Below are 24330 nucleotides of genomic sequence, written 5' to 3' on the forward strand. Positions count from 1 at the left end.
CAGTCATGAAGGTGTCGGTGACAGTGAGGCTCGACACTCATTTTTCTCCCTGCTGTGCTACTTTATTATTCCACTGGAGAAAAATGTGAGGTTTTACTTTGTGCATTATAACTCATCACCTGGAGGGTAATGGGCATACACAACAGAGATGCAGCTATTTTGTGTCAGTAGAAAAGTGAGAGGAAACATTGTTCAAGATTCTGCACAGGACAGGAGTGGTTTCTTACATTTTTATTCTCACTGAGTCTCACTGAGAAAACCATCATTCTTGGCATCCCGTTGTTATATGTTTCCTTAAAGTTATTTCATATGCTCTGCTGATTTTAATGCATTTTGTTTCTTAATATGTGAATTATGTATCTGCCAAAAATGCCTGCAGACTGTAACTTTTGGCACATTTACTTACAGTATTTAACACTACCATTTGTAATGTAAGCAGTTGCTGTTTTGTATGTTGAACTATATTTATTGTTGTGACCTTTGCAAAGCCAAACATTTTATCTGTATTGTTTAATTCACAAATTAAATTATTGTATGTTAGGAACACTATAAATTGACAAATTTGTTTTAAGTGATTTTTCAGTGGGTCCTCAAAACATAGAACACAACTCAGGAAATAGTATGAATCAAAAGTTTACACAAAGTCATTTATTTACAGTTTCTTGTTCATTCAATAATAGTAGATGTCATACAATACACAATTTACACATAAAAACTTAACTCAGAGAGAAACGAGATTGGCATCACCATGCAATAGTTAAGCGTTTGCAGAGTATTATCAGGAGTTCATTTATGTAATTTTTTTACTGGAGCATATTGGCAAATATACAACTCTCTTCGCAAACTCCAGAAAGTGGTGGAAAGGGTCAAAGATGACCTCCTGAATAAATTATGATCTCCTTCAAATCAGCTGGATGGTACAGGAGTGAAAATGGATGAACCTGTTAGGTGACTAATAAAGTCTTGGTGTTTTCTGGTTGATTGAGAGTCTTTTCTAGTTAAAGCATAGTAATGACAAGTTTGTTTTTTTGCCATGCTACCATCGTTGTTTCCAGGAGACCATGGCTAGCTGTTTCGCCTGTTTCCAGTCTTACTAAGCTAAGCTAACAGGCTGCTGGTTGTGGCCTCATATTTAACGGACAGAAATGAGAGTGCTGTTGATCTCCTCATCTAACTCTTGGCGACAAAGCAACAAGCTTATTTCCCAAAATGTGGAACTATTCCTTTAAAGGTGTAAAGCAAAAATACATAAAGCTCTATTAAGCCATATTCGTGACATCAACATTAAATTACTCCATGTAAAAGACAACAGTTGCTACTTCTACTGCCATTCCCACTGAGATTCAATGAGATAAACATTTTATTTCCATGCAATGTGTTTTATCGGTATCTTCCATTCCATCTTAAACTCACTTTATTTGATTCTAAAGACTTTGGAAAGATTTTCTTACAGTAAGTCACTAAACCAAACATTGCAGAGGTTCTTTAATCTCCTTTTGAAGTAAATGTTTCCAGATCACTTTCCCATGCAAAGCCTTACATAATGGTTAACTCAGCCTATTATTGTTACCTTGTCCTTCAAACTCCTTTGATAACTTCTCCTCTCTCCTCATGAATAAGCCATTTCTCCTGTCAAAGCATTCTCCTCAAAAAATCTGCATTCTTCCATGTGCAACCACTTTCAAAGCCTGAGATTCTGTAAGTGATGGACTGTGAGGCCAAAGACCACTACTATTTTCCCTTCCTTTTTTCCCTTTACCAAACAGTGCCCCACAAATTAAATCCCTCACTAGATAATCTCACTGTTATTTCTCTGTTATGTCTTTGGTCTTACATTTCCTCCAGTTGCTCGACAGTTGTTGGGCCTCCTCAGCTGACCTTACACAACCATTGTATTTGTACAGGACTTATCTCTTCCCACACCTGGATTCAATCATGCTATTTTTTACAGGGTGGATGCTGCGTCTGCTGCGGGGAGATGTTTGTTTTTATCTGCCGATCTAAACTGTTGAGTCATGGACGGCCAACAGGCCTGTGGTTAGAGAGGTCAGTGATAATGGCGAAGGTACCACGTATTGTCACAATATATTACTCTGTTTCTGAGTGGGCTGCTCATATAGTACATAATGGAAACGTATTGTTTTTTCGATGTGGGGCCAAGTACAAGTGTTGGGTTACAATATATGGTTTTCATTTCTAAGTACAACTTCACATTGGCGCCTTTTACTACATATTAAATAAATCTGTTGCACATTAGGAATAAGAATGTAATCAGGCTCAAATGGAGTTACCTGCACTGAAGGCTGGGTGCCATTTTAATTGTTAATATGTTTGACCATATTCTTCTTGGGCCCAGTTGTTGATTACGTCATCCTGTGTATCCCGGACATTATCTTGTTTGGCTGTTTGTGAAAGTCAGGGTCAAACTGTTTTAATAGCTCTCAAGAGAATATGTCATTTATTTTGTAATTAACAGCAGTCATATATTTACTTGTGTAAGCCTCTCCTGGTTTCTCCATGGACCACGGCCCCCTTACAGTATATGGCTTTGGATAAGTTCAGCTTGAAGAGCTTTTCCCCTGGGTCCACCTATTTTGCAGATAAACAAGCTTGGCGCTTTAATCACAGAGGGACGATTCTTGCTATCTCCAACCTCAATTAAAATAGCATAATATTTGTTATTTAAGTAATATTCTGTCTCAAAATCTACAGCATCAAGATGTATACTTAAAATGTAGTTATAGTGTCACAATGACAAGATTTATGAAAGCATTGCAAGTAAATTCATTAGTGTGTCACTTTTTAATTATCACTCTCACGAGTAAGAATAATTGTGTTTTGTTAATGAAGAGAAGGCTCCGCTGAGAGTTTGACTTCCATTTAACAAGATTGCTCTCTGAAATTGAAAAGATTACTGTGGTGTACACATTGTAAAATAAACTGAGTCATGCAGCAAAGTATGAAAATGTTAATAGGTACTCAGTTCAGAGAATTGAAGAATGAATACATTGCAGTTAAATTATTTGCTTCAAATGAGTCTTGTGTAGGATGTCGTACAAACACCTTAATCTGCCACACATACTGAAGGAGTTGTTGCTTCATTCACCTGCAGCACTTTGTATGTACTGTAATAGTTTGTTACATGCTGATCTTTAAGAACCCTTAAGTTAAATTATATAGTTATTGCACTTCAAGATACAACGATGTTACAAAAATGTAACCCTGAATGGGTCTTTGTAAAGGTTTATGAGAAAATAATATCTTTGGGAATCATTTTCTATGGTGATGCTAATTTGGAACGTGCAGAGGACAGAAGGAAATTATGTCATAGATCTCAATCATATATCCTCATTTTAGACTGCCTTCCACTAGTGAGATCCATGATTGTCTTGGCGGAGGCCTTGGTCTTGCACATTCTAAGTAGGTGTGAAAGGACGTTTGGCTTGATCACAGTTGGCAATGTGGCATGGTAATGTAAAACATTATGAAGCATGACTGAAAACATCCTCTGTTCCCTGGGTGGCATGCCTCACCCTGCTATGTGTGTCTTTTTTGCCTCCCCTTGGTGGAGAGAGTTTTCTAGTTTGTAGAAAATGACTCAGTGTCTACTGCAGACAACAAGGACCTCAAGTTGGTTTCTTTCTGATCTTGAAGAGAAGTTCAGTGGAACGCAACAGCGAATTATGAGGTGTTTGGGGCCAGGCGTAGTATTTGAAGTTGTGAATGTTTGGTTTCAACTCTAGCGTTGAGAGACGTCAGCAAAAAAAAAAGTGGAATGCCACAAATTAGAACTATAAAAGTTACATTCTCAAACGTCAATTTAGTCTATTCATACATACAATTACACCAAAGCTAATTAAGTAAATGCCAGTCACTGCCTTCCATAAAGTCAAATGATGCATGTCTTTTAGGAGGGAAGGAAGAAATTAATATACCAAACCCTTCAAGTAAGTATATAGGAAAAGTATATCTTCAATCACTCTTTTTTTTTTGCTGAATTGCTGCCTGCTTCGGTTTTGTGGTTTCCATAGTCAAGAGGGAGTTCATACTCATCAACAGACGGGCAACTTTTACTTCCTCGATTTGACGACATCATATCAGTCTTGACAGAAGACCTATAAATGAAAAGGAAAGAACATTTAAATCTATCTGATATTACTGTCAATGTGAATACACCTCAAATGATTGTATCTAAACCTTCCTACCTTGGAACATCTATTGGCGTTGCTGTGTACGCATGGACACTCTCCTCCTTGTTGTAGAGCTGACTCTGCGACTCTGGGTCCTGCCCCGCTGCTCTGAAGGATACGCCACCATCTGGGTGGATAATCCTTGCAGACCCTCCGACTCCCTCATGTTCCTCGCCATCTGAGACAGAGTCTGACCCGGGTTGGTCTGCAGACGTTGGAATAGGCTTTCTCTGTTAATTTTCCTCTCTGGACAGCTGAAGGAGAGCGCCACTCCAGAGTCTGACTTCATCTCCCTGGAGAAACCATCAGAGGTGCCATCAAAACAGCGGCCTATAGCAATCTCCTTGGCCACCCTGGGGTTCTGGTCTGTGACTGTGTAGATGCCATAGTTGTGTCCCAAAGGATCAACAGGGGCTAGCATGGTGAATCCATGGGACTCGTTATTTTGAGCAACTGGTGGATGTTTGATGAGATACTCTTGTAGGAGGCTGTTGGTGCCAGTTCTGCGGCAGTTCCCTTGTGGAAGGACTGTTATGATGGATCTGTCCACCTCAGCTTGATCGAACAACATGCCGCTGCATTTAAACTCTAAACAGGCTGCTGAAGTGTTGGCCTCTCGCATGTCCCGGGTGCTGCGAATGTCTCTTATGCCATAAAGTTTGCCTTTCGTTTCTCGGTGTGTTCCTCCCATATTCCTCGACCTGACCATCACTTCCTTCTGTCCGTGGATCTTGACCTTAATGAAGCATGCTCTGAACTCCTGGGGGTTAGGCCACCAGGAGAGGTAGTCTCCTGTCCAGGTCGTCAAATCATTCTCCTCAAAGGGGACAACATTGTATTCATACTTGTCCTTTTCCACTCTGAAGAATCTGAAATGATTGGCATCAATAGGGGCATTTTCACAACCTATTAAACTCTGATACGGATATATTGGCCCATTGGTCTCATCAAGATTATTTTGGTTTGGCTTTGCCAAGTTGATTCTGAAGGCTGTTTTCTTTAGAGCTGGATCGTCGTGGTCTGAGCGCTGGTAGTTGATTTTATCCAAATATGGCTGAGACACTCCAATGATGTTTGGATTCATCTTGGGGGAGGATGGGGCTGCCTCCAGTTCTTCCCCACCTATCATTGCTGTAACATAAGCTGTGTAGGCATCGGGCATTTGGGCATCACAGAAAGCTGGTAAACAGGCCCCGTTGGATCCAGTTATGACACTGTCAAAACGGCCCCATGCCCGAGGATTAGAGGAAAATCCAGGTTTGGGTTCCAAGTTTATCAAGCTGATCACAACCCCCTCCAGTTGTTCACTATGTAGGAACTTGTCACTCATGTAGGCTCGGACTTTGACGTAGCACCGTCTGTTTTCAGGCACGTCTAAATTAAAGAGCCTACGTTCTCTGATCTCCATGTTGCCTATGAGGAATGTGCGGTCCTCTCGTTTGCTCCGCCCATGACCACCAGTAGTTGTGGTGTAGGAGAAGTTACTCTCTTCTTCCCAGACTCCTGTGTCTGGGTTTAAAGACCACAGTTTCATTTTGGGAATGTGCTCTTGCATTTTAACGTGCTGTGTGTCGAGAAAGACTTGAACAGCTCCAGCTCCAAGTACCTCCTTGTTGGTCTCATCTCTGAAATCCACAGAGAACATGCCATAGGTCCTCAAGGGGAGCATGTCACCCTCATCGTCCACAAAGTTGAGATCGCCAGGGGCGGCGGCCGCCGTGGTGATATTTCTTGGGTCAATGAATGTGACGCTGGCTTTCACAGTTCCCTCATAGATTTCTCCATTGTCCTTGTGGAAGGAGTTGGGAGGAATGACCAAGTGACCAATGGGGTCTTCTCCTTTAATTTCCCCTAGGTTAATAGAGTTGGTCTCTCCTGCATTGATATCAATTGCTGCTTGCTTTCTCATTACCTTCACATCATGGTAAATGGACCCACCTTTCTTATCAAGGATGAACACCTTAGGAGTGTCAATACATTTCTCAGTAGGGTCAACAAAATTTACCACTAATCTCTGTGTATCAGGAGTAATGTGCAATGTGAAACCTCCTTGGTATCCAGTGGTGCCCACCCTCTCTTTACCAATATAGATGTGCCCAAAACGCAGAGGCTCATCATTGTCAGCTGTGACCACTCTGCCACGAACCAGCACAGTGGGCTGCAAACACTTCTGACAGCTGCACTGTGTCACAGCCCGGATAGGGAGGCTGTAGCTGCCACAGTCAATAATTCGACTTTCCATATTTTGGACTCCGCAGCAGAAGCTAGTTTCATCACTGCAGCGCATATCAAAGTCTAAGGAGCCAGCACATTTGTTGTGAGGGCAGCGACCAGCATTGTAGTGCATGGAGTCGGTCCCAGGTTGAACACAGTCCATCGGGAGTCTGATGAGGTGCGTTTCAGGGGTGGAATTGCATGCTGTCTTTCCTTTTGCTGTGAATTAGACAATAAATTACATTAGGCTGGTACTGACACGACATAAAAAAAATTGTCATGATATACATAAAACACGAAAAGCTTTTTCTCACTGCAAAGCAGAACACAGGCTTGCCATGTTGAAGATGTAACTGCTGAAGTTCTACTTTCTCAAAGATCTTGAAAGTGTGTCAAATCTTTTAGATTTTAATTATAAAATTGTGGGGTACTATATAATTGTATATGACTGCATGAGTGGAATAGGAAAGTGTATAGTGAATAAATTGGAACTTGCCAATTGAGTATTTAAAAGGAATTATTTCTGCCTTTCTTTTTTCACACATGGTTGCACATAATTTATTCATACACACACACAATGTCTGCATGGCCTGAAAGTACAAGTGAGTGGCCAAGTTGGACGGTGAAATGTGCATGAAAGAGTAATTAGACATTAGGTTGAGGAAAACATTTATCTACCAACCATCCAGATGGGAGTTGGAAAAAAAGAATTATTGTTCACCCAGACATTGGCAGAATAATCAATGTGCATGATATCATGGTTGAGTTTATAGTCAGGCATCCTTGTTAAGCTCCCAATCTCTCAAGTAAGCTGATAATTGCAGACACATGGAGCAGTGTGATGTGTATGAAAAACCATAACGGTACTACTGATGGCTTTACCAGCAGGGCTTTGAGTTTCCTTTGATGTTAAACTTCTGCATACTGTAAATTGTGAGAAGAAACTGCACTGTGAGGAGTAAGAGTAGTTTTTTTCATCCTGCTCTGAGGCGCAGGTGTTGTCCTGCACACATACAGCGTCTTCTGCCATTATGACTTTTGGATTGAATGGATTCGTCTGTGGCCTGGGATAGATTACATTAGCACTCTTCCATGAAAACCTTGTTCGTTTAGGTGTTTCTTAGCTAACAAGCACCTGAAGGATATATTGTAAGCAATGTGTAGCTCTCCCACACAGATGTGAAAAGGTGTACTTGTCTGACTCTGAGAAAGAAAAAAGATATTGACAATCTTGGATTTCACTTTAACACCGGGTGTTCTGGAGAAATTGGATTTGAGGCTTTACAGTGTCCAGAGCCATTTCATACAATAAAGCAGCGGAGGAAGCGTAGGTAGCTTCAACCAATGTCAACATAATAAAAACGTACTGCCAGATTGTGCGTGCCCTGATTATTTTATTTTCCTATTTGCTTTGCCTGTAATGTTTTTCCCAATGACAGAGAGTCTATTAACTGACTTGTCTCCCTCCCTCAGTTGTAGGACACTGTGGTTTTGTTTGAATCCTCTTTATGCATGGACATGGATCATGGATGACTCGGTTGGAGCTTAGCACTGACATTCCTCTTAAAGTGTGTATTCAAGCTCCGAAGCAGCTGCTCTTTATCCAGTAAAATATATTGTGGTTGTTTGCTTTTTGTCAGTGGTTTTACTGTGTAGAACTTTGACTAAACACGTCATGTCAAATGCACTGGGATAGCAGCCATCCTGAGCTATAATCCCTGTGTGCCGGTATCATCATAGTAACTTATTTTCTCTCCAGGCTGATGATGATGAATTACAGTTTACATGACATCACTGTGCCACTGACTAGAAGGGAGCTTTTGTGTCTTTTTGACTGAGAACAAACTTAGACCAAATAGTTCCACATTTTTCTCCACAACTTTTGAGCTTTTACTAGCACTAATGTGTGTCATCAAAGTTGCCCCTCAAACCAGCAGATTAATGTAATAATCTCCAGAGGTGGAAAGTAATGAAATACATTTACTCACGTTGCTGTATCACTGTAATAGTATCATCATGCAATGCCAGATGTGCCTGCCAAAGGTGACTGAACTGGCAGCCTTCAATAACTCCACAACTAATCTGCGGAAGCATGTTTTGGTAAGTATTTGTGCATTGGTACTTCAAACAAAGTTTTCATGACTAATAGCAAATTGCCAATTAGCAAAACATGTTTTGTGGCATTGCTAATTTTTGTCTAGCACTAGCAACCCGTAGGACAACGTATGTAGGACACTGGCTAAATTAATTCACATACATTTAATTAGCTCATACGGGCTACTTAGGTGTGTAGAAGCTAGCTGCTAGTCTGGGCTGTGAACATTAGTCTCGGTTGAACAAATAGGCTGTGCCCCACCGAAATTGTCACCGGTTTGAATGTAAACGAGCCTTTGAATTTATAGTCACATCAAATGTATCAGCAGTGTGAATGGTAAAGTGAGAGCTCAGTTTTTTTTTGAGAGGATTTTAGCATGAAATGTCATGTGTGACATGTGTTATGTTGTTATTACATGTGTATACATTTGTATAGATGTTTATACATTTGTATAGATTTTTCTTTAATTAAAAACAAAATAGTTTGGGATTTATGACCCCTTGTCCTATTTTCACTACATGGGAGAGATCCTCCCGCCCCGTTTTACAGTTTTTAATGTAACTAAGTAACTTTTACTTAAAGTACATTTTAAATGAACTACTTATTACTTTTACTTGAGTCATTTTTCAGATAGGTAATTCCACTTGTACTTGAGTAAAATTTGAGTATTGAGTATTGGTACTTTTACTTGAGTACAATATTTTAGTACTTGTTCCACCTCTGGTAGTGGCCTACACATAGCATCTTTAACCACAGGTTTATGCAAAAGTCGAAACACCATAAAAACTATGGTGATGTTGAGACACAATTGTCTTCAGTAAGAGATCCAAGATTACAGTATACTGTACGTACCAATAACAGTGAGGAGGGCTGGAGAGGACTTGATGCTGCCTGCAGAGCTGCTAGTCTTGCAGTAGTACTGCCCTGACTGCTCCGGCTTCAGGCCCCATAGTACAAGGTCCTCCTCATACTTGTACACCTTCCTGTCCAGCAGAGTCCCATTGTGGAACCTTGAAAAATAGTTACAGAAGTAAGAATTTCTTTTATTTTTTTACTTTTACTTTAGTTATTTGTTGGTAGATGTATATAACAATATACTAAAATGTATAATATGTGTAAAAATACCACTTAAATCTATAAATATGCAATTTATTCTAAAAATCAGATACGATATTTAGAGCTGAACAATGGACCAAATAACTGTGTAATGTGAAATGGGCTTCTTATGGTGATTTACACATACAGCCGGCTCTTCACCTCAGGTCTATTTAGCATCTTTCATCTCATTGTTTTATTTTTTTATTTTTATTTTTAGTTCATCTTTATTTTTACAGGCAAGTCATTAAGAACAGGTTCTTATTTACAATGGTGGCCTGACAAGTGGCATAGCCACTTAGGGAAAGGGAAGGAGGGCTAGAAAATAAATACATTAGAAATACGTACAGTTACATTAGAAATACATACAGATTCTTCTTCTTTTTTTCCCCCTTCAAACTTGTTTTATACGATTGATACTGATACTATTTTGATTCAGTCTCATGGCTCTCATCAGCTTTGTTTTTCAGCTGCAGCAGACAGGTGTTTTCAGCAACTGTATGCTAACTGCGCAGCACCAGACAGCAGATGGGATAAAGCCCCTAACTGGGGAACATAAGGGAGTATTTAGCAGCTACAGAGCCATTTTTGTCACAGCGGGTTAAAGACCAAAACATGTTACAAGTAACTGATCAATGCTTCTTGGATTGGATTTTTAGGGACCTCCAAATATAAATTTACAAATATGTCAAAGTAATCACACATTGTTGCTGGTTGTGTCTGTGCTAAATGATGTGCCAGCACTATTCCTCTCACCAGTAGTATTTGTCAGGTGTTGGTGATCCCGTTGCCTTGCAGCAAAACATCACCCGTCCTCCTTCATAACGCATTTTGTCCTCTGGGTGCTTCACAATGTACGGCTTTTCTGTGGAAAGCAGAAAGAGCAAACAAGACCTTCCTCTTACTGTTGTTAATGGTGCCGCAGAGTTTTGAGACCTCATAAAACTCAGTCAAACGTTTTTTCTTAAATTGGTCCCTGTGCTTATGAAAAATGATTGTTGAGGGGACTACTCTTTCAAAAGCGACACAGGCCTATTTTTATTTGGTCTCCATGCAACCAAGTAAGTGCTCCAGGCAATGTGAAGTATTACAATAGCCCAGACTGTTTATGTTGTAGCTTTGTGAATTTCCTGTTTTCTACAGTCTGAGAATATGATTGAAGGATTTACTGGCCCTTACTTGAAAAAGAAAATAGCTATTTTAAGAAATAGCCAACAATATCTTCAATTAATACTAAATTATACCACACACTTGCTTTGTGTTTGGTTTGATTGAAAGCAACAGACATCAATAAAATAAGCTTTTTTATTTTTAATCTGTTTTTATTAGCACTCACCAGCTGATTTGAGGACAGCCCGTACCCATGACAACCCTGTGGTGTTACTGGTGGTGGAGACAGTGATCGGGGAAAACTTCTCCTTCCTGATGGAGATCAAAGTCGAGCTGGAGGAGCAGATTCCTAAGAGCCTGAACTGACCTTTGACATCTGTTCGGGCATGGATCACCTTAGGCTGGCTGGCCAGTGACACCAAGGCTGCTGCCACAGGGACACCAGTCACACTGTGGACTTCTCCGTGCAGCACGTGGTCGTCACATGTACACCGACTGCAGTCCCCACTGGGGCGGCCCTCGGTGCACATAAGCTGACATTTGGCTGTGTAACAAAGACACAGAAATGTGAGCACAGACGGATAAAGGCACCAATACAAAGCAAGATATCACAACTTTCACAGTGTAGACTCAGCACACCTGGGCATGGACTCTTCCCACACTTCTGCATTTCAATAGGCCGTCCAGTACACTGAACTGTCACTGAGGTCCTCGCACAGGTCCTCCTCCTAATCCTGCGGCCTCCTCCACAGGTCGCTGAACACGCCCCCCACCGACCCCATGGACTCCACTTGGCTGATCACACAAAGAGACAGGGTTGACGTGAGTTTGGAATTTAATACATAAAAGTATTTTGTGTTAAATTTGCGATTAATTCTGTTATTCAAACGTCATACAGAGTGGTCTAATGAGAGTTGTTAACTCCCTTGTGCATAGGCGCCCCCATGTCATAATTATTAGTTATTAAATGGTGCAATTATCCAGTATTGTGGGCAGAAGAAGTATGAGAAAGCTGAATAAATAGCTGCAATTGAAAGATTGCTGATTACAAGTAGCTCAATCAAGAACACTTGAACTAATGTTTACAAAGTTCTTCTCTGGAGGGTGGTGCCTGAAACTCTAGCAGAAAATGGCACGTAGGCATTACACAAGATTTGTTAAACATAGCTGGATAAAGCAATATGGTATTTTATTCACCTCCCTAATTAACCCTTTCACAAGGGAGGTCAGAGGTTAGCAGCTCAAATACAGAACAGCTACCTGCTTGTTATTTCACATCTCACATTGTGTAACTTAGGGTCCTGGCAAAGTAGGTTCCGGTAAATCTTGGGATTCTCACCTGTACATGGAGGGTTAGAGCACTCTCTTCTTTCTGAATGGTGCCCCTGGCACGCTGGCACCAACAGGAGAGGCATGGACTGGGTGTTCACACATTTCCTCTGGCGGACCTGGATGCCTACGTCGTTACAAACCGTGGTTGAACAGGGACCCCACTCGCTCCAGTCAGTCCAGTAGCTCTGCACTAAACACACACATTGAAGAACAGGGTGTGAAAGCTGGAATTATGTGCTGCTGTTGGCAAGTAGAATCAGGAACAGGAAGTAACAAACACATTATTTAAGAGCATTCATAATGGGTGATTCCTCCCTCAAGCCAGTGATTACATGCATGCATGGCTGAATGTTCATATCTGTAAAGTGACAGCTTGCACAGGCTTTAACTGCTGCCGTCACAGCTACCTGGGGGACACTGAAAGCGGACATGGTAGTTGGAGCAGACGCGGCCCTGGGGCTGTTCCCTGTTGATGCACCAGAAGCCTTTCTCCAGACTGGAGTGGACCACTTCTCCGGTGTCTGCTGCTGCAACCCAGTCTGTGGTACGAGCCTCCATGGCCATGGGCCGAGCACAGACCCTCTCCCTGTAATAGAATCGGATCGCCTCCAGGCGCTCATAGTCTCCGTTCCCTCCAGGATGGTCAATGTTGAACCAAGACGTCCACTCTGTCACCCCTGGAGGCACGTGGAGGGGAGACATGGAAAATCAAAAGAATGGAAGAGAGAAAAAACAATTCTCAGGATCCAGAAATAAGGAAGGGGAGTGGGGGGAGGGGGTTGGAGCTGGTCTTACATGGAGGGGAGATATGGGTCAGAACCAAGAAAAAACAAGAGGGAGGAAACGAGCAGGGATGGGTTACAAACTTTAAGAGGAGGTCTGCTACCACCATTTGAAACTGACTTCATGCACCCCAGGGAGCTTTGCATTGTCCAGTTTCTTTCCAAGCCCCCTGGCTTCACTGATGAGGCAAATTGTCTAGTGTTTTAGTCTGCTGCATGTTCTGAAACCTGAGCATTGTCTTTAGGGGAATTATGAGGAATTCAACACAAAAGAATGCATTAGCAACTGGCGGATTATTTACTGATTACTTTTGTTCACAAAGTAATGATGGGACAACAATCTAAATGCAGTAATGCTGCTGCTCTTTTCTTCAAATAAAAAAAGGATTTGAAGTCATGAAAACCTCTGCTCCAACTGCTGACCCTGTTAATAAGCGGGACAAATCAGCGGGTCAGACTACCATAATTACCAATTTTCTGTTGTTTTGTGAGCTCCAGTATACACCTGTCTCTTTCATTTCACACAGTGTAAGTCTGCCTCACGGCTCTCCCTCAGCGCCTCCCCTTCAACTCTCACATTTTTGAAAACCCCTGTCATACAACCAGTTCTTAATATCACTGCTGATGGATTCAGTACCTGTTGTCTGTGTGTCAGTGAATGCATTGAAGGCCACTCTACTGCTCCTGTCTGACTGGCTCCTGGTCCTCACAGGTCCTGCAGACAGAAAGAAAAACATCTGGATATCAAGAAATACACAAATTAAGCTATTCAATCCTACAGGTTATGGCCTTAAATGTAGGCATTTCCTACATGTAGTTCAGCTGATATAACATGAAGGTAGTATAAGGCAGAGCCCAACATTTGTACGCACACACACACACGATCATGTGCACATACACGCTCACACAGTCCAAGCACGTTTTGCTTTTTCTTCATGGCATGAAGACTTTTCTAATTACATGCCTTCCCTCTGCCCTCAATTTTTTATTCTCTCCATTTTTTCACTTTGTTCATTTTAGTCACAGGCCTTTTGTCCTTTTTATGTGCTGGAACAAAGACTATAGGCTTCTGGGGCGACTTAAGAGGGAGAAAATGGCAAGAAATTGTTTGCTTTTTTGTCCATCTATTGTTTCTTTCCTCTCTTGCAAACATTCATCAATCTAACATCTCTACCTCCATCCACCCCTTTTCTGTCTTCTTCTGTAGATTGTTCTCACTGCTGCTAACCCTGCTTCGGTGACAACAGCCCCCCCCCCTTTCATCCAAATTGTGGAACATCTTCTCCATCCATCATCTACCTCCATGCTCTTTGTCATACGTCTTTCCTTATCCCCCCCTTCCCCCCTCTCCCCCCAGTCTTCTTGTCCTCCTCCAGTCATCCTTCCATTCTTGATCCATCAACAGGCAGCCGCTGTTGAGGATGCTAATCAAGCTCCAGCTGTGACAGATCAGTGCATGCATTCATCTGTTCACCAGCGGCATCGCCAGAAAACTTCACTCTAACATGCTCCATCACCTACACACACACACACACACACACACACTTTTATGCAGCATTTTGTTGCTGATTTCTTTTTTGATCTTAAAGATATATGATTATAATACACATATCATGCACACACATAGCATGCCTGTATCACTGAGTCATTCTTTCATCATTGTCATCTTTCATGCATGTGCTTGAACCCACAACAGCACCACAGTGAGGATCAGGCGAAGGTAAATGTTGCCTTGTTAGAAAGAGAAAGTTAGCATTCATTGCACATTTGACTCTTTGAATTATGAAACATGCACCATGAAATGTTTTCCCTCATGCTTTGAAGTTTAATGATTCATTTTTCCTTCAGAACATAATTTTTTTTTTTTATGTCAGTTGTTTGCTTGACATTTCATCTACCAGGTTTCACTTGGGCTGTGCGGAAAAAAATAACAGTCATGGTGTGTGACAGAAAGTAGCCTCAGTGTGTGTGTGTGTGTGTGTGTGTGTGTGTGTGTGTGTGTGTGTGTGTGTGTGTGTGTGTGTGTGTGTGTGTGTGTGTGTGTGTGTGTGTGTGTGTGTGTGTGCGTGTGTGATATGTGTAAGCACTTAGCACTTTCGGTGAGACAGTGCTGAGTTTACGAGCAGAGACTCCCAGCACAGAGGCCAGTATCGATCCCAGTCACGACAGGTTTTAACGGCTCACTTCAAGTCTTTATTGTCATGCCAGCCCATTTCTTTTCAACCCTTTTGATAGATTTAGCAAAGAAGGAGAGCAGCTCAACAGAACAAAGATCCACTGTCCAAAAATGTATTATGTAAGTTTTAGGGTAACACAGACAGTCAGCTGACCCTCATGATTGTTAGTGTTTTTATGCCCCTGGCTTTAAAAACCATTGATAGTTTTACGTATCGACTCTCTGATACACTGGAATAGCTGGATAAACAGAAGCAAATGCTTCCACACTGATCTGCTGGGCAGATGTGGCTCTGCCTGCAGGTTTAGTTGAGTAAATCAAATCAAATAGTTTTTCCACCCTTCTCATTTAGTTTCCTGAATTCCGTGTCTGTCCTGATTACATTTTTTTTTAAGTTTTTCTGCCACTGGACAGAGCATCTCTGCTGTGTGTTTACAATGAGCATGCTCTAAAGTTCACTCTGAGAACTTTTTAAAACTTTTCTGACGGAAAGCATGTGGTAAAGGGACCCAACAACCCCTTTGTTTCACTGACTTGTGGCTAATTAATCACCCTTCCACTCTAAAGTGCATCCATCTATTTGTAAGAAATTTTAAAGAAGTTTTCCTGCTCTTGTCACATTCAATCCTCGCTCACACCAAAACAAAGGGAATTTACAGAACAACCATTTGGCTCCCAATTATCATTTTAAGATGTTTGACAATGAAAACAAAATAGCAAAACGATTGTTTGAGTTTTATGAGGTGACGGGTTTAGAAAGTTAACAGAGGAATCCCAGATTAGCTTTAACAGAAGGCAAATGTTGGAGTAATGACCTCAGTTATGGCCGGAATGAACTGGCCGAGTTCCCGTGGCGGACTTACAGAGCTTATTTTGCTTTTGAGTGGTATGTTAACACTGTATGAATTTTAAAAGCCGGGGGATTTTATTGGGGCGCTGCTTATTACGGCTGGTATGTGGGAGAATTTACCTCATCAAGAAGCACGTTTTTCAAGCCAGAGGGAGACAGGATAGAACTTATGATTCCCTCTTTAGTTCCTCCTTAAAGTGCTCACTGGTACAGTATATCTTCTTTGTCCTTGTTCATGTGCTCTGTGTGGGTTTAGTTTTGTGCTTTGCTGACAAATAACTCTTTTTTTTTTTTTTTTTTAACTTGCGACAGCAATGTAATGTAATAGAACCAACAAGTCCTCCACAAAACATGTCGTCCATGCCCTCTGGAATGACGCATAGAAGCGTTTTCTGATAGGAACCACCTATTGGCAGGATGACGTTTGTCTGTTAAAAATCACTGTTGAAAAATGAATCTGTTTTATGATGTGACCATGTCTTAGGTTTCGGGAAACGTGGTTTGGGTTCAAATAAGAGACTGCCCCCCATCATTTGTGCAAGAGGCCCAAAATGAGTGACAGAGCCTTCTATTTGCCGTAGGAGTTGTGACGAGAACAAAGGAGGAAGTAAGGTGACGTTGTTAGAGACCAGCGGTTTTTAAAAGTGAAGCCAAAACATCTGGATCGCCTCCCTGGTGACTGGATGCAGTATAGGTCAGAACAGAGATGTTCACAAGTCATTTTTTGGAAGTCCGAGTTGAGTCTCAAGTCTTTGAGCTCGAGTCCAAGTTAAGTCTCAAGTCTTTGAGGGGCAAGTCCAAGTCAAGTCTCAAGTCTCTGGCCATCTGATCTGTCCCTAACACTGTATTGTTACATCTTATGAATTGAAAGCATGTCCTGTAGCTACCATCCAGACAGTACAGTATTAAAATCAGTTGTTGGATAACTTCTTCTACTTAACACATCCCTCTAGTCCTCTGACCTGGTGAAATATTAACCTAAAGCTGTCACATCATATGGATACAACTATAAAGATACAATGTGCCTGTTCCCAGCATTAGCACAACACTTTGCGATGGTTAGCTTGTTACCTGTGGTGATATATGCTAAATGTAACGTGTCTTTCACTCAAAAAAGTCTAATGTCGAAGTGGAAATCAAGAGAATAGTGGCAGCGCCACACCAGTTACAGAACAACATGCATCTCAGTGTCAGTCCAAATTACGCACAATAAGCAGTTTGAACTCACTGATCTAATGCAATTTATTTATTTTCTAAGTGTAAGTACGCTCAGTGAAACTGAGTCCAGCGCGAGGGAGACCCGACTCAGAGGAGGAGAGGTTAGTGAGGCCAGCGTATCCACGGCAGGTGACAAAATAATGAAATAGTAAATAGGACTACAGTAACAGAAATAAGTGCAGAATTAAGACAGTCAGGACGGCCCAGTGTTTGGTGGATCTGGTACACCTTGTTCACTTAATAGCCTACAAATCATCCACGGGATCATTTACGCATCACATGAGTTCGCCCGCCCGGCACAGCGTTTGTTCCTGGGGAGATGGATCTGTGCGTCCCGCCTCCTGTGCGCCATGGATGTCTGAGCCTCAGCAACTACTAACTATAAAGGTACAATGTGCCTGTTCCCAGCATTAGCACAAAACTTTGCGATGGTTAGCTTGTTACCTGTGACGATATATGCTAAATGTAACGTTTCACTTTCTTAGCGTGTGAGTGACCGACCTGCCTGGGTGCGTTTTGAGATGCCTGATGAAGTTCGACGTTGTTGATCCGGCATAATTTATCTTGGTGCCACACACCTTGCATGTAGCTGTTAGCTTACTGCCTCTGTTTACCAAGTTATTGAAAGCAAAACTAATGACAAAAGGCACAACTCCAGGAGAACTTGGTGTCGCCATCGTCAATGTATTTTTATGTGTGAGTGTGCGCACATAAGGCATAACGCATGTGTTACGTTGCACATTATGGCAAAGGGCAGGGGACATGCAGCTCGTCATACGTTTCCCCAACGTATATGCGCCAATAAAAGAAAATAGAAATACATGAATACATTTAGATTTAAAAAGCTATAATTGCATGAAAACATGTTGTTGACGAGTCTCGAAGCTCGAGTCTGAAGTCTTTTGGGTCGAGTCCGAGTCAAGTCTGAAGTCAGCTGTTTGTGCGACTTAAGTGCGACTCGAGTCCGAGTCTCAGACTCGAGTCCCCATCTCTGGGTCAGAAGTCTCTCCCCCTCCGTGTTAGTGGATGGGACATGGGCCAAACTAAAAACATCTAAGTACACTTTAAATAATTTCCCCCAAAGATGGTTTCTGTCATTTTAGGTGATCACTGTGCAGACCTTGGCTTCACTTCAGTGGGAGGAAGTGTAGATGCGTTGTCCATCTTCTTTTTTTAACAGTCTATGTTAGAGATGCATCGAGAGGAGATCGGGGCAGATGGACAGGTCAACAAAACACTTGTCTTTAACACAGGAAACTGCTGTTTGACCTGTGATTGGCCAAAGTCTCTTCACGGCTACATTATCTAAACCCTGGAAACGGAGTCAAGAGAAGGTGCCGAAGTCTAGTTTTCTCTCAGACCACTTGAATTACAATATGCTGAAAGATTACTATGGAGATTTTGCCCAACAATGCCAAAAAAAAAGTGTCTTAGCCTACCACAGCTTTAACCTTAATCACATGATTATTACTGTAATAATGATGACGAAGCTCCCCAAACCTTAATAAAGTCATTATTTTAACCAAACCATGGTCTTTCCCTAGACATAACCAAGTTGTTTTTGTTCCAAACCATCAGATCAGAAAACACTTCGATGTGTCATTCTAGAAGGCAAACAACATGTCTTGTCTTGTAATTTGAAAATGAGTCAGGTTGGGCGTCCTTCTTCTTCATGAACACAATAATAAACATGTGGTTAAGGTTATGGAATGATCAACGGTCCAAACAATGTTGTTAAAAAATGGAAGTGAACATCGGTCTCCTGTGTTAATGTCCGATGTTCGGTTGACCGATCCATCTACACTGAGCTCCTCCTCCCTGTGCGGACTTTGTTTATAACATCACCTGACGTCCTCCTTTGTGCTCATTTCTATGGATGCTCTAGAGGTCTTTGTCACTTGAACCTCACTGAAACGCCTGATGCTGTTCTTTGGAGGACGGTCTCACCTTTGCTGGCTTGATTTTGTGCTTTGCCCATAAAATTCTCTTTACGATTTTGACTTTTCACAGCCCATGTCGTGAATTCACATATAGATGTATAACATTTCTCTCACAGTTTCACCTTTGACATGAACCCTGCCATGTGACGGTTATTCTAATCCTCAGCCGCCTCACCAAGACCCTCATAAACCATGGACAAGGTAACAAGACACACTATAGTGGCAACAATATACTAGAGGAGACCTGCCGCTGTGGGCTGGTTAGAATTTCTGTTCCACATATAGCCATGGCAAGCACCTGAATGCCAGACAACATGTCTGAAACATAGTTACTGGATTACTTTGTATCCCACACTGCATTCATTGTCATCTCTTCCCTCTTTAAGTCGGCGGTAACAACTGCAAATCTTATTTTAGAGGACTATTTTGGTATGTAACGATTTACGTCAAACAGGTTCGTTCTGAAATGACGTACTTATAGGCCAGGCTACACAAAGGCAAACCCTCTATTAATAATCACCAGTGCCTTTGCAAAGGACTCTCTCTGCTTCACTTTCTGAGTGGGAGTTTTCTGCCGTCGCCAGAATCCAATAATAAAAATCTGCTGACGAGTGGAAGGGTGGGGGGGGGAAACGACTTTATGAAGTTGCACCAAGAATGGTCTCAGTCAGATTAGAGCGGTATGGTTGTGCCAGATGTACGTTGGCAGAGAGACAAGGCTTAAATAGAAGGTCTGGGTCCTGTTTATAATATTCCAGATCCTTACAAGAGGGAGAAGACGTGAAAGAACCATCCCTCCCTCCTCTCCACGTTATGTAACCTATTGGACAAAGTAAAGCTTGCTAAGAGAACGAGGTTGTGGAGTATTTGTCGATAAAGTCTAAAACAGCGGTATTTCATGCATGAATTCAGTGTATGTGTGTGTGTGTGTGTGTGTGTGTGTGTGTGTGTGTGTGTGTGTGTGTGTGTGTGTCTGTGTCTGTGTCTGTGTGTCTGTGTGGTCCTGCGTATGTGATGATCTGTTCGCCATGTCATATGGAAGCTGTTTATGTGTTTGGCTAGCTTCTTAGCTTCTTAGGTGTGTGTGGTTGCAATGGAGTCTGCTTTGTTTCTCTGCATATATCTCTCTCTTTAAAAAATCCAAGTCTGATTCCTAAAACATCTGTCGCTCATTAAAATCGGCAATTCTGTCCCTGACATTAACTAATGATGCAAATCAACCACATGATTTAAGGATTTACGAAGGTATAACAGAGGCTTTGTGCTTTCAAGCATTTCATCCCTGATGCTATTAAAAAACACAATCGGGCCGCGTTGAATTATTTCCACATCAAAAATATCTGTTAGTCCTTGCATGAACCTCTGCACCTGTGCACAGGTACAGAGCCAGGAGCTGGAAATAGCTCAATTGAGAGCAGCTGATTAGTCCTGCAATAAATAATATCTTGGTACACCCACACACGCATGTACGCATAAATAGAAGAAAAGAAGAAAGATGTGAAATGGCTTGGAGCTTATCATTAATGGGAATTTGCGCCTTCTCCTTTGATCCATTGTAATCTCTGTCTCAGTCATTTAAATCAGCTGGCCAGACGGCTCTGTGCTTGGAGCAGACAGTGGTCAGCATCTGGAGAACTATAGCTCCACAACGGCCCTCCAGCTGCTGCTCACATACACCAACTAGCTTTGCCTGGCGCTAATGCAACCAGAGAAGAAGAGACGATTGGAAGTCCTGTGGTTAAAGGGGGAAGATTACAGTAACTTTAAAAAAACAACAACCTTGGAGCTGAAAGCAAGACTCATGCTAAGCGGTGGTAATGCCACAGTGTTCCCCTCTGACTTACAGCCGGCATTCAGCAACAGTTGCCGCCTCTAAATAGGAAAACAGCTCATAAATCTGTAAGCTCCAAAGTGTATGGAGAGAGTGACAGAGAACAAGGTGAGGAGAGAGCGTTTGATGAAGTAGGGCAGAGAAAAATAGGTGGAGAAAGGCGGTGTGATGGAGTGATGGAGAGACAGAGGGGAGAAAGGTGGGGAAAGTATTTGTGAAGAAATTCCTGAGGGAGACAGATTAGAAAGAACAGATGAAAACAAATGGACATATGGAGACATTACTTTAGTGGTGGACTGAATGCAGCGAGGGGGGGCTGAGACCATCAAAAAGCAAAAAGGAAAGAGTGACATGCCGGCCAAGTTGACCGGGGAAAAGAGGACGGTAAAGTAATTTTACCTGCGCCCTTTATTCCCCCCCCCCTCCTCCCTTTTATTCCATTTTCTCATTTAGCCGAGCACAAACCCGGCAGGTGGGAAAGTGGGTCACTTGGTTTGTGATTATTGCTTCCTGTTTCCAAGGTGACTGGGTTTATGTATTAAGGGACTGCTGGCATGACGTTTGAGGGTGAAGTGAGGACAAAATGCAACACCTTACTGCAAGATGTGGATGTACCGCTTAAGGAGCTTGGCACAGAGTGTAAAATGTTACAATCCATTTAAAGGACGGCATTTCCATCGCAGCTGTAACACAGTTTTCCACAGAGACGGTCCGAATCACCATTTATGCATTCATCCCATCTTTCTTCAACAAACCATCTTTAAGACATACTCATCAGTAGATGGCGCAAAGCCTCTGCAAGACATTTACGACTCTGAGGCCTCCAAGTTTGACAAGATATGGAGACTATTAAGGTGTATTCACACTCGTTTGCTTTAATGAACTGCCAGCTCCATTTTCTTTAAAAAAAAAAACAAAAAAAGAAAAAGTTAATGGGGAACAGCTGTCATCTAAACAGAAAGTGACAGCTTTAGAAAGAGTGCTGCTGCTGCTGTCATTCAGGAAGAGTGAGCGTTTAAAGGGTGATAAGAGTGTAAATCATGGTATGGCCTATAGTTCACCACAGTCAGAATTGGGGGGAAAAGTAAGTTTGAATTTGCTCTTTGTGAGAAGCCTTGTGCTCGCTGATAGTGGCGGCTACTGTGCTGCAGTTTGTCATGATGAATACAAAATGTGCGCCGCCAGAACCTTTAGTCACCAGCAGCACTCTTACTGTCATCAACAGAGTGTTTTTTATGATTGCACTTACAAGGGGACCTCCTCCTCTTCTATCACCACATGTTGTTGATTAGCTGGCTGAGGAAATGTGCTGCTTACTTAACAATAGAGATTAAGAACTACTCAGGCGGTGTAAAAAAATAACACACAGACACACACACACAGCCAAATACACACTCTTATCACATGAGCTCACCACCAGAGTCCTCCTGCTCAGACATCCTCAGGGAAATGCCATCAACTTAGAAAACTTTACAGTTATGTTAGTTGTTGTGCATATACTGTATGTGTGAGCAGTCATACACTGGCCCTCTCATCTTACAGTATGTGATTACTAAAAATGATGAGAAGGGAGATGAAAAATAAATAAATAAAAAACTTCAAACAAAAGTAATCTTAAAATTGGTTGTCTTTCAGATAACATTTTGCTGGAATCTCTACATTAACAATCATTTTCCTGTGTATGTGTTGTTCTGGCATCCATTTTTCTTTTTTAAATAGCAATAATAACAGTTGAATTTTCAGTCTTCACTTACCTTGGCCCAGAGCCACTGAAGCCAGTACAGACAGCAGGAGTGCCACCTTATTTAATTCCAACATGGTACCACACCTTCAGTTACAGATGATTTCTTGTTTCTTTTTTCTCAGATCCTCTATAACATTCATTTAAGAAAACAGTGCTAATTCTTTAGATAGAGCTGAGAGTAGCCGCTTCAGTTTGTCAGGTGTGAGTGGAGATGCTGCTGGTGGAGCAGAGCAGTGCCGCTGCTCTTTTCTCATGTGAGTTTAGTTGCTGAGTTGAAGACAGGAGCTCAGGCGTTTTTAAAAGAAGGGGCATCGGGAGTGCACACCAATCCAGCCCCTCTCTGCTCACCATTGGCCAGTGAAATGTAACATCTGGGTCCCCCATATCATCTTCCAAAAAAGGTGAGGGTATGGTGGGGGTAGAGAGAGAGAGGGGGAGACACTCAGGGAGGGAGTGTGTGTGTGTGTGTGTGTGTGTGTGTGTGTGTGTGTGTGTGTGTGTGTGTGTGTGTGTGTGTGTGTGTGTGTTTGTTTACTGAAAATGTGTTTCCTGTTTGATTTGTAATCATCTTTAGCTCCAGTGTAGTTGTCTTTATCTACAGAGCAGGTGTGTGCGTGCATCTGTTAAAATATACAGAGAAGCTTTTGGATACATTATTTTGTATCATGTTTTATTTGCTGTGGGCTTTTTTTTAACATTCGAAATATGGGAAGTTGGTTTGAAACTAAATGTATGATTTTCTTGAAGACTTTGTTAAATAAGGCAAGTGGTTCCTTCCAATCTTTTTCTGTAAAATGCCATGCCCTTCACTGCCCCTTACCTCCCATCTGTCTTTCTCTGTCTCACTCTTTTTTTTTTATCTGTCTCTCCAGCAGACACAGGACAGTGCCAGATGCTGCTCTGCCTCTGGTTCGACTTCTGGTTTAGTTTTGTAACTTTTTAACAGTCGCTGATTGCGGGGTGATGCACTGCCAGAAAGTGGAAGTGGCGTCATATGGCATGCCATTCAGGAAAAACTCCTCAGTACGCAGACACGAGAGGTGCTTATGAGGTGCAATGTACTCAGGCTCCTTTGCATTATGTCAACTGTTGCAATTTAGCAGCGACACTTGTAAATATATATATATCCATGGAAATTAAAAAATGTTACATACATTCTCTTACAAATCCCTCTTGGGTCAAAATGTGAAAAAGGTGTTTTAAAGGCACTTCTTGAGAAAGATGTTCACATACATTAACATTAGTCACACACTGGATGCCTGTCTCCATCTTGATAAAGGTTGGTGGCACAAGGATGGAAATAGGTTCAGGATTTCTTCATTAAAACTCTGACAAAGTTTAAACAGTTCAGCGGTGGAAAGTAAATAAGTGCATTTACTAAAGTACTGTTCTCAAGTACAATTTTGAGGTACTTGTACTTTACTTGAGCATTTAATTCTACTCCACTATAATACATAAATATTGTAATTTTTGTTCCACTACAGTATCTGACAGATAGTTACTGGTTATCTTTGAATGATTTTACACACACAAACAGCCTACATTGTTAAAGATTACAGTGGTTTCCAAACTTGTTTGCTCCTTGTTGTGACAATGCAGGTATCTATGAGTTGTTAGCAGTTCTGCCAAATGAATAACTGTTGTGTATTATTTCACAAATATGAAGATTAGTGAAAAGTCCAAACTGTAGAAATAAATTTATGTCGCAGAACTTTTGTTTCTTCTTCTCTCTTCCATTCATTATCTCATGACC

At 41.7% G+C, this 24330-nt stretch overlaps 1 protein-coding gene across 1 annotated transcript; it reads right to left on the reverse strand.

The window, feature by feature from the left end:
• Positions 1 to 591: 591 nt before the first annotated feature.
• Positions 592 to 22824, reverse strand: cilp2 (cartilage intermediate layer protein 2). The gene is made up of 10 exons (XM_078259277.1): positions 22588 to 22824; positions 13456 to 13533; positions 12444 to 12713; positions 12044 to 12226; positions 11344 to 11499; positions 10931 to 11248; positions 10351 to 10459; positions 9352 to 9509; positions 4206 to 6623; positions 592 to 4115 (listed from the first exon to the last, which is right to left on the reverse strand). The coding sequence occupies exons 1-9, from the start codon at positions 22649 to 22651 to the stop codon at positions 4216 to 4218; spliced, it is 3744 nt and encodes a 1247-aa protein (XP_078115403.1). The 5' UTR covers positions 22652 to 22824; the 3' UTR covers positions 592 to 4115; positions 4206 to 4215.
• Between the last annotated feature and the right edge of the window lie 1506 nt (positions 22825 to 24330).

The sequence above is a fragment of the Sander vitreus genome, chromosome 9 (assembly GCF_031162955.1).
Source record: "Sander vitreus isolate 19-12246 chromosome 9, sanVit1, whole genome shotgun sequence".
NCBI lineage: Eukaryota > Metazoa > Chordata > Actinopteri > Perciformes > Percidae > Sander > Sander vitreus.